Source organism: Hydra vulgaris, chromosome 01, assembly GCF_038396675.1.
Source record: "Hydra vulgaris chromosome 01, alternate assembly HydraT2T_AEP".
NCBI classification, from domain to species: Eukaryota; Metazoa; Cnidaria; class Hydrozoa; order Anthoathecata; family Hydridae; genus Hydra; species Hydra vulgaris.
Genome location: NC_088920.1, coordinates 49,331,723 through 49,342,920, shown reverse-complemented (window position 1 = coordinate 49,342,920; position 11,198 = coordinate 49,331,723). Strand labels below are relative to the sequence as shown.

At 29.7% G+C, this 11,198-nt stretch overlaps 2 protein-coding genes across 5 annotated transcripts in view; one reads left to right on the top strand and one right to left on the bottom strand.

The window, feature by feature from the left end:
- Window positions 1–918: 918 nt before the first annotated feature.
- Window positions 919–2,727, bottom strand: LOC100207684 (leucine-rich repeat-containing protein 58). The gene is made up of 2 exons (XM_065788456.1): window positions 2,112–2,727; window positions 919–1,712 (listed from the first exon to the last, which is right to left on the bottom strand). Exons 1-2 carry the CDS (start codon window positions 2,558–2,560, stop codon window positions 1,124–1,126), a joined length of 1,038 nt encoding a protein of 345 aa, XP_065644528.1. The 5' UTR covers window positions 2,561–2,727; the 3' UTR covers window positions 919–1,123.
- A 4,518-nt stretch (window positions 2,728–7,245) lies between these two features.
- LOC100212423 (uncharacterized) overlaps window positions 7,246–11,198 on the top strand; it is a 29,223-nt gene continuing 25,270 nt past the window's right edge. For 2 of the 4 annotated variants that reach the window (XM_065788454.1, XM_065788455.1), the window contains exon 1: window positions 8,844–9,030. Coding sequence is in view for 1 of the 4 variants with exons in the window: in XM_065788451.1 (XP_065644523.1) it covers window positions 7,350–7,357 (8 nt within the window). In the remaining 3 variants the exon portion in view is untranslated. Of the gene's footprint in view, window positions 7,358–8,843; window positions 9,031–11,198 lie in introns of those variants that run through there. The other 2 variants (XM_065788453.1, XM_065788451.1) reach the window with 2 other exon arrangements.

The window sequence follows — 11,198 nt, the reverse complement described above, 5'->3', positions numbered from 1 at the left end:
TGAACGATTTGAAATTCATTACAAAGTAATTAAAAAATTATGAGTAAATAAGTTTAGAGGCTAAAAAGTTATATTTAAGCCTAATATAGTTTAACAGAAATTTTTATTAGCTAAAGTTGTACCCTCACCCTATACACTTCAGATTGCCACTTATCGTGGGCAGCAGGTCTATGTTCAGCAAGTAAAACGATGACGCGCAAAAGGCGAACAAATATTAACACTAATTCTTTTTCATTAATTACGATAAAAACATTACGTTTTCCGTTGACTTCATAAAAACATGTTTACATAGTTTTTTATGTTATTACTAAAATAAAGTAATAACACGGAAAACTAGTATTACTAAATAACTTCCATATTATTAACTAAAATAAAAAATTCTGTAACATGACGTCCTTTTCTGATGACCCCCCCTTGTCTTTTTTATATTGACCCCTCCCCTCAAAAATGTTTTGATTTTTTGCAAGAAAAAATTAAAGCCTCTGATTCAAGACCTTTGTCAGACGAACGTCTGACGACAGTATGTACCAAACAGATCGAAATATCCACACAAAAAATCATATGCAGCTCTCATGCTTTAATTATTATAACCTTTGCCTTGATTATTGACTTAATTACAAACCTACAAAAAGAAAGATGGGCATCAGTTTTTTATTTTTCTTATGCTCAATTTTTTTATATATTTATTTAGATTATCTTATGTTTCTTTCTAACAAAACCAAAAAATTGTTAAAAGTGTAAAACGCTAGTCTCTGGTACCCCTGCACCTAACCACAAGCAATATATACTTACCACAAGCAAAATTTACTATGCTAGATTTTTATCTTTTTATGTCCAGAAGATCATTAGCATCAAAAAAGCTGTTTATCTTTTCTCTCCCGCCACCCCAATTAATGTAATACAAAATTAAAAAAATCATTTAAGTAAACAGTGTATTTACCATACCATTTTTGCAAAAAAATAAAATCCTTTACAATAGAGTTAGTTATAGAGTTTATTGCACCACGTAAATTGAGAGTTTCTAATAAAAGGCAAAACTTTAAAAATTTTTTTTTGACTCAAATCAGTTTATTGACATTTACACAAAATCTAATATATACACTTCTTCACCCTATCTATCTTTTCAATCAGAGTCAACAACATTCTTTGGAAGAAGAACTTTTTGCATTATATATGAATCAACTGCATCAAACTTACTATCACCATTATCACAAGGAGAACATAAATATTGTTCAAGAGGCAACCTGTATTTACCACAAAAGTCCACAAACTTGATACACTTAACACGAGAGTCAAAATAAACACCATCACATTTAGGATTAACACAACACTGAGCAGAATTTAAATAATTACAAAGAACTCGTGGTAAATCATGCTGTGTATATGGAACTTTTGCCTTTTTAATACATCTACCACAAATTTCAAGAAGAGTTGGCGGGTTGAACTCAAGCTTTTTAATAAAAGTATTCACCAATGGATTGTCACGCAACGTCAATTCCTGTAAATTTACAAGGGATAAAATACCCATTGGAAGTGTTTTTAAATAATTTTGATGCAAACTTAATGATTCAAGACTCTTTAAAAAACCAAACTCTTGTGGTATTACTTCTAATTGATTATCACATAAAACCAGTTGTTTTAAATGTTTTAACTTCCCTAAATTTGGGCATACAGTCTTCAAAAGATTTCCTCCAAGATAAAGAACTTCCAAGCTAAAATATAATAACAAATTTATTATAAATAATTAAAAAATCTGTAAAATAATTTTTTTATAATGAATTCAAAAATAAAAATAAACAGCAACATCAATACTATCATTAACAATAATAATGATGATACTAAAACTTTTATTTAGAAAATTAAAGGTTTTTGCCTTAAAGTGTAATGCTTGTTTTAAACTTTGTCTTAAAAAAAAATTATTTAATAGAATATCGTAGGGGAGACCTTTTTTCTGTTTTAGATATATTAAAAACGATTTGCTAATGCACTGTGAGAATTGTAGTTTCCAGAGAAAAACCATGAGTGAATAAAGAATATGGTGGTAGTGAATAATGTTAATGAAGTAATTATAACAGTAATACATTTATAAATAGAAAATTTTAAATTCTCACCATGTTAATTTCTCAATCTGAGGTGGCAAAACAGCTATTTTATTTCCACCAAGAAAAAGTTTTTGAAGTCCTTTGAGATTAAATATTGGAGGTGGGATGTCAGTGAACAAATTACCTCCAAGATTTAGGATTTTCAATGATGAACAATTTTCAAATTCTTTAGGAAGAGTTTGAAGCTGATTATTTCGTAGCTCGAGTTTATTTATTTGTTTTAGACAAAAAATTTCACCTGATATCCAAGATATTTGATTAGAAGAAGCATCTAGTTCTTGAAGATTACACAAATCGGAAATACTAGACGGCAATTCTTTTAATGAATTACTCCGAAGTACAAGTTTCCTAATATTTATAGGGTTAAACCCAAAATGTGCACTCAGACTTTTGAGTTGAAAATTACTTAAAAGTAAACAAGACAAATCCAGTTCATCTGAAGTATCTAGGTCTTCCATTTGTTCATAAAAAAGGTGTCTTGTGAAAATTTATGAATGATAAATACATCAAGTTTCTGAAATAAGAAAACCGTAATAATTAGATTAAAATTTAGTTTTCTTAAAAAAGTCACCTCGTAATCACACTCAAAGCTTTTTACAAATAAAAAAAAGAACAACAATAAAAAACCCCGCAAAGTACAAAATTAAACTTTGAACTCACAACGAAAATTTAAAAAACAATTTAAGAAACATGGATTTAAACGTGATTTATTATAAAAAAATTACATCACATATGCTAATTAAATCATTTTGGTTTCGAAAATAATAATAACAAGACTTCCGAACAACATGAACAACGGACTTTAAACCCTTAATCGCAAATTTACATAACATTGCTATGTCCAATAAAATTTACTGTTTTTTCACGCCTATATTGGTTAGACGAATGCCTCTTTATAATATAAACTCATCCACCAACCAATGCAATTTTTGCAATATTTTCGACTTTTAAACGTTGAACTTTTATAAACCGTATTTGTACCTGGGGGAGGGAGGGGGAGGGAGGTAAGAGGGAGGGGGGTTATGCAGCCCGGGGAGAAATCTAATTTGTGCCGCCTACATAAAAACTACAACCATTGCATTTATCAAAAGACTTATTTAAATATAAGGTTATTTTTAACTTGATTTTTATTCGCAAAAAATCGACTTTGTTACAACATTTTGAAGGTTTGTTTTCTTTCTTTTTTGTGAGCAAAGTCATCAATGAGGCTTATAAAGTCAATTTCATTAATCAGTTTCTGTTCAATGGATAGTATGGCAAGGTTTCTTAAACGCGGGTACTCATTGAAGATGTAAGGTCTATTTTTATCAATTTTAGTTTAAAAAAATCTCTTTCACAACTACCCACAATAGCACATCTATTCTCCTCTTCAAAAGTTAATCGTTCAATAGCATTTAAGATTTTTGAGTAACTTTTTTTTTCACAACACTAACTACATATCCCCTTGCTTTACATCGTGTTTCTATTTTGCACTTGACAGTTTGACCGGTGACATAAGTAAAAACATTCCAGCATTGAGTCAAGTAAGAGAAGAGTATGAATAACTGCTGCCTAGTTGCTAAAAACCTAACAGAATTCAAAGCAGTTGATGCTGCATGCACACCTGCTAAGTTTACTGAATGATTTGTACATGCAACAAACTCTGCTTTTTCGTTGATTTCTTTAATGCGCATCTGATGTGGCAAGACATCACAGCAACATCATTGTATGCTTGTCCTCAACAATATTGAACATCTGTTCCATCACTTTCTAATTTTTCCAAATTTTGGTTGAAATGGCTTAGCATTTTTTCCCTTTTGTGTCAATGAAATCAAGAGAGGATTCCGCAACATACATCTGATTTTGTTAATCCTAACTTAACATAAAACTTGGTTTGATTCTTATGAGAAGTATCAGGGGTGCTGTTAACCACTATTGAAAAATACTTATCTTCTAGTATCAGTTCAATAACTTTTCTTTTGACTTTTTATCCAAAAACTTTAATAAACTCGGTTTTTTAAACTGAATGGTAGATGACAAGTAAGTTAAAGAATTTTTTTTCAAGTTTGATACACCTAGCTTGAGGTCATATTTTTTCAACAAATGAACTAATTTTAAAAAGTTTCCTCCATATCCAGTCGTTTCATCTTGATCTTGATGGCAAAATTCTTTTCGATGACCTTAAAGATAAACATTTAGAAATAAAAAACATGCCCATTTTTCGAAGTCGTTACCGTTGAATTTATAGATTGAAGATTTTATTTTGCATTATAATATTTAGCTTGATATTTTTTAAAACAAATATCAAGTACTGCGTTATGGTATTTGCTTAGGGATACAAAACAGATAAGTTTTAGAATTTTTAAAAATAAATTTGCTGCCCCTAAAATAATACCCTACCCTTGCTAAGCCACTGGCAGGAGCCGAACCCTTTTAAACATGGTTGGTTTCTTTGCTTTATTATTTAAACTTTGCAATTTAAATCTTCAATTCAATTTATATATCGTACAATTGTATAACTATGTTACGGTCAAATAAAACTTAAACTGATAAAAGAATTATACATCGTTTGTGTTTGTTAAATGATGCCAATATTTTAACTACAAAGTTATTTTTTTTTAACAGATATTTATAGAGTTGGAGAAAAATTTTGGGAGCCGGAGCTGGAAGTCAAACGTTCGAAAAACTGTTTTTGATCTTTGAGATAAATAACTTTCAGACATAAAATAAACTTCAAATAAGGTTTTTTTTATCCTTATGTTAAGCAAAAATGCTTTGCAAAAAAATCTTGTGAATAGGGCTCTTGATGGGTCGGGTCTGGGTTGGATATTAACGGATCCGAACCCAGATCCGACTTGTATACGTATATACGGTACGAGTTTGTATATACGGGTACGAGTTTGAGTCGGTTAACAAAAAGCCCTACTCGGATCCATACCCAATATACTTTATGGGTATGGGGCGGATCTGGTTCAAAGCCGCTCTGGTCATGTTAAAACAAGAACAAAAATAGTGCATAGCATTACTGGGTGTGGAGTATTGAGTGAATGTGTCATCTTGGCCGAAAACAGTTAAGGTGTAATTGAAGTATTTTTTCTCAGTTTTCAATGATAGAAATGCTTAAAAACTAAAGCAGTTAGCCTTAGAAAAATACAATACTAAGTGAGTATCTAGTAGATTATTTATCTGAGGCACAACAAAAAACCTATGTTAATTTCCTCAATAATATCGCGAATATGGTCAGAGCAGGAATCAAACCTCGAACCTCTTGATTTTAAGGCTTTAATCACTTAAAGCATCTGTGTTTTTTTCAGCATATATGCCAAATAATAAATAAAATCAGAAAATTTGCGCAATTTAAATCTTCTGAATGGCATAATGTCTATAATGGGTCTGGTTAATCCCGACTCGTTTAGTTAACGCGGGTCTAACGGGTATGGGTCTGGCGGGTTTAGGGTTCATAATAACGAGACCCAGACCCGGTTCAAACGGGTCGGGTTGGCTCAAGTTTGGGTACAGACGCGATTCATTAACAACTCTACTAGTGATTGTACTCTGGAACATCAAAAAACCCTAAACTTGTTCCCCTACCCGTTCTGCCCCAAATGTGAGAGTTTTACATTATTATAATTCAAAACTCAATATATAATTATAAGCAGTGTTCAAATTTCATTTTATAATATTTTAGTGTTTAAAAGTAATAAAAATATAATGTCTTGAAAATAAAATAAAAATATTATTGGGTAGAACAGGGCTAGATTAACTTTTGCTAACTTTACTGCTCACAGGTCCCATGAACAATGCGTCGGGTTTATATAATTTTTTCACTATTGGAAAAATAATCTAACGTGCAAAAATTGGTTTAGAAAAAATTATATTTTTAAATTTTTTTGAAAAAATTTTGCCTAAGATTTACAAAGCTGCTCAACCTGTTCAAAAAAAAATTAGTCTTTATACAAAAATTTGTATAAGTCGTAGTTTCTCTCTTACTTCCAAGTATGGTTAAGCTCGGTGAAAGGTAACTTGATGTGTTTTGCAGGTAAATAATTACAATTGCAACCAAATCCATCTAAAAATCAAGCTTGTAAATATGGTCAACATTATGCTTCATAATATGCTTGATTACTGAGTTAATAATTTAACGGTAACTTTTTACTGGTAAATACATAATTATCCGTTACCAACTTTACCAATTTTACCAAGCTCAACATTATTATTAAGGTTGTTTTCGGTAAGAAGATAAAGGTCTCATTTCTTTTAATTCTGGCATGCTTTGAAACGGTTATAATCATTTTTAGGAAGCCCAAGCCAAAATGAAATTTTACTGAACAAAAGAGAAAATTACGCCTCAGAATAACTCGTATATAGTAAGAACGAGTCTGCCATTATAATTTTAATGTTTATTTTGTATTTTTTTAACACAACCTTGCGGAACTATAGTTTTTTGTTTGAGGTTTAAAAAAATTACTTTAGAACGCTTTTTGATATAAGTTTAATTTATGTATAAACAATTATGCTATGGATATCGTTTAATTACCTTATTAGTTCTACCATTAATATGCTCATTTAGTTTTTAAAACTCTGCGAACTAGTAAAACGTTTTTTGAGGGGCAAAATTTTTTCAACGCAAATAATTTACTAAATTGTATTCATAGCTGTGAAGTTTTTAAAATTGGTATAAAGGAAACTTTATTATATTGCCCGACCACAAGTTATTATCGCACTAAATATCTTTACCATTAGAAAAAAAAAGAGTCTTCTAAATAAGTCTGAGTTTAATATATATTTAAAGCATTATCATTTATTTCCATCATCATAAATACAATTTAAGATTAACTATTTACATTTTAAATGTTTTTGGTTATACTCCCAAGTAGCAATCTTAACATTTTCAATGACACTAAGTGATGGATCATAATTAAAACATGGTTGATTTTCTGGTCTGTTCATTTGAAATGAAATAATACTTTCTAATGTTAATAATTTCCACCTAGTTGAAATTTAGTTGGGTTAAACCTTGCTAATAAGAAAGAGGGAGTTTTTCAATTTTTTTTGTATATGCAAGAGGGAGATAAATGCTCTTTAAAATTTGTGAGACTCCCACGAAATAGGGGAGACTTGACAGGTCTGTGTATTACTTTTATATATACACTTATATATGTATATATATCTGTATATATATTTTGTTTAAAAAAAACTATAAATAGTTTAAATTATTACTCATATTTTAGCAGCTCCCTTTTAATATGATGTCATCAGTGAAACTTAATGCAAGGGTAAGTACGCAAGTATATTTGTATATATACATATATATATATATATATATATATATATATATATATATATATATATATATATATATATATATATATATATATATTATATTGTTTAATTCAAACTTTGTATGTATGTATATATATATATATATATATATATATATATATATATATATATATATATATATATATATATATAATATTATATTGCTTAATTCAAACCTTGTATATATATATATATATACAGTACTGTGAATATGTTTTTGACCACTTGTATAAATTGTAAATACGTCTATTTACAATTTTTTAGATAAATTAAATGTTTGTTTTTATTTTTAAATGTTTAATTTGCATTTTTAGATTAATTAAATGAGTAAAATATCTTTAATAAAGAGATAAAAAGTTATTGTGCTTCATGATGAAGGTTATTCGCAGTGCCAAAATTTGTCCAAAGCAGGATATTCAAAGACTATTATTGAAATCATTAAAAAATTTAGAGAAACTAGCTCCCTTGAAGATAAGGGGAATAAGTATATATATATATATATATATATATATATATATATATATATATATATATATATATATATATATATATATATATATATATATCTATAAATATATATTTACAAGGTTTGAATTAAACGATCATGATTTGCGATATCTGGAAAAATATTTGGTCTTAAATTTTAGTTTTGGCAAAACCGTGTACTTTGTTTTCTAAAGGGCAAATTAAATTAAATTTGTTTGCAAAGATGTTGTAAAAAACAAAACAATAAGCTTATGACTTCAAAAGTAATAGCACTTTAGTCACTAACTGCTTTATAAAAGTAATAAAACAATATAATAGTGTTATTACTTCTATAATGCACTTATGACTTTTATGATTCATTCTTTGTTCAAAAATATAAGTAATTTCATATTATTATTGAAGTAGAAAAGCATCTAGAAAAATAGAGCGGATATTCAAATAATATTAAAAACTTTAGCAACTTAAACTAATATATATATATATATATATATATATATATATATATATATATATATATATATATATATATATATATATATATATATATATATATATATATATATAACAGGTCTTCCCAGGAGAAATGGGCAGTTGCACTCCTTGTTTGTCTGCACATAAAATAATTTTTTTAAACAAACTGACCTCATTTTAAAATAATATGCATTTCAAGAACTTGAGCCTAACAAGGTTAAATGGAAATACAGCAAAAAAAAAATCCATAAAAAAATAAGAAATAAAATCTGCACTATATCGGCTTTAAAATAAAAAAAGAAATAATTAATTAGACCTAATTATTTTACTGTTTTTCATTTTTTTCATTTTTTTAGGGTGGTAGTTATTTCCACTATGAAAAATGATACAAGTCAAGGAAATGATAAAAATTGAATTATAAAAAGATCATAATTCATATAGGTTTAACAAAAGTATAAAGACTTTTTGATTTATAATTTATTTAGACTTTTATTTAATATTTAATAATGGCTTTGCCAGCTTATAAAGCATTATACCTGGAAAATCACCCCTAATAGACGATCTGGAACCACCAAATCAAAAAAATCTAAAATTAGCCCACCATTACTACATGGTCTGGCTCCACCTATGCCCCATTGATAGTCTGCTCTTGCATTGGATTCTCAAAATAGTGAGTTTATTTTCTGGTGAAATTTTTAAAATTTATAGGAGACCATTTAAACATTTTTTAAAATTTAGTTTTAATCATTATGTTAACTTTCCCTAGTAATTTGTATTCACCCTGGACAATTAGGAAATATTGTGGAAACAATTACAGTCAATTACATTACAAAAATTATATTTCATGCGTGGACAAGTTATCCTGCTACTGGTAACATGTAACCCAGTACAACTGATTTATGTCCTGGTGCCTTGTAAGATATGTTTTTTTAGGTAAAGGCTTGGAGAAGCCAACTCTGACATAAGATGGGGCTCTTGGTTGAGTAAAAGCTAGAGATTGTGTCCCGATAGAAATACTCATCTTGAGCAGATGCTAAATGCATTTGGCTACTGCCTTGTAGAAGACCTCCTAGGCAAAGATGTAAGATGTAAACAGATTCCATCTGTTGACCGGCTTCGCATCTCTTTTTCATCTATTAGGCTGATGTAGATGTTTTTATAATACATTATTTTCAGTTGAATAGTGGATGTTGAATAGTGAATCTTCTTGATTCAATGCATGGGTTTTGCTTGAGTCTCTGTTTTTATGACTAGGTAACTCATTCTGTTATCTCTTAATGAGGGTATAGCTCTAAAACTCAGTTTATGGTTCTAAGGCTGGCTGGTAGTCATGTTTCCTGAACTCTGTGGTAGCTCTCAGAGAGGCTGATTCCATCAACACCTGTAAAGTCAGAGTACTAACAGTGGTATGTTGCGGATGGATGATGTCCCTGTTCATACTTTTGGTGGGCATTGTCAAGACTACATTTGGAGCCCTTTTTTACGACTTAGTGTTTATTAATAGTAAAAAGGCTGTTGCTTGGACTATTAAATAGTTTACTGAGTACTATCTGTGCTTTGAGTCAAGTTCTTTAACAAATCCAAAAATGACTAAAGTACCAAAAACTATAAAACACAAAAAACCATCATCATCACCAAGTTCCTACAATAGTATTTGTGGTCTTCAAAGTAACTTTTCTTCTGTTGAGTATTATCACTCGCAAAGTTCACTAGACCTACTTGCTCTTTGTGAGACTAATTTGAGTTTAGGTGTATCATCTTGTGATTTTAGTGTTGGTGGTTATCTTCTTTAAATTTGTAAGGGCTCCAATAGTCACTAAAGAGACTATTCTTTTATGTGCTTTTGTTTAGGACCAATTCACTACATCACCTTTCTCTTTGTTCTATATTGCACTCCTTCATCTCAAAACTCCACTCTTTTTGATGTTATTTCTGATCAAATTGATCAAGCTCTTTCTCTTTATCTTTTAGCCAATATCGTTGTTGTTAGTGATTCAATGCTTATCACACTGAATTGTTGGTGACTTGAATGCTCATCACACTGTATGGCTTGGCTCTAGTGTCAGTAACTCTACAGGCATTAAGGCCCACAATTTTTGTCTTTCTCAATCTCTAACACAAATAGTCAAAATTCTAACTTGCTCTCCAGATAATCCAAATCATTTACCTTCTCTACTTGACTTATGTCTTATTTTTGATCCTAGTCAGGGGTCAGTTCACCCTTAGGTGCTGTTTGATCTATTATCTCATTTTGCTTCATCATCAGAATCCCCCTATCATTGTTTCTCTTACAACTACCTTAAAGCTGACTTGGACTCTTTCCATGATTTTCTCTGTGATGCCCCTGGGGTTGAAATCTTTCGTCTTCCTGCTGACAGATGTGCTTCTAATGTAACTTCTTGGATTCAGACTGGCATGGAGTCATTTATTCCCTCTTGACAATACCATATCATTTATTCCCTTTTGACAATATGCTCTCCATGATTTTCCTCTGGAATTTTCAATTGTAACCATTACTTCCATATCTATTACCAAAATAATTCTCCAGAAAACAGTTGTCTATTTACAATCGCTAGAAACCATTGTAAAAAGGTTTCGTCTAACGCCAAAGTCCTCTATTTTCAGGTCACAAAATCTCGTATTTTATCTCATAAATTAGGCTCTTGACTTCTGGAGAATCTTTACAGTGTCGATAATAAGTAAAAATTTGTTATTCCACCTGTCTTACATGGCTAAGATTTTGTTATCTCACCTAAAAACAAACCTGAATTAATTGCTAAGAACTTTTCATCAATCTTATCTCTTGATTCAAGTCATCACATCCTACCTGAATTAGCC

What these genes read in the sequence shown, in the direction of transcription:
- LOC100207684 (XM_065788456.1), bottom strand. Translation starts at nt 2,560, where the DNA reads ATGGAAGACCTAGATACTTCAGATGAACTGGATTTGTCTTGTTTACTT. An exon ending in CAGATTGAGAAATTAACATG is followed by an intron (nt 1,713 to 2,111) that starts GTGAGAATTTAA and finishes ATTATATTTTAG; the next exon opens with CTTGGAAGTTCTTTATCTTG.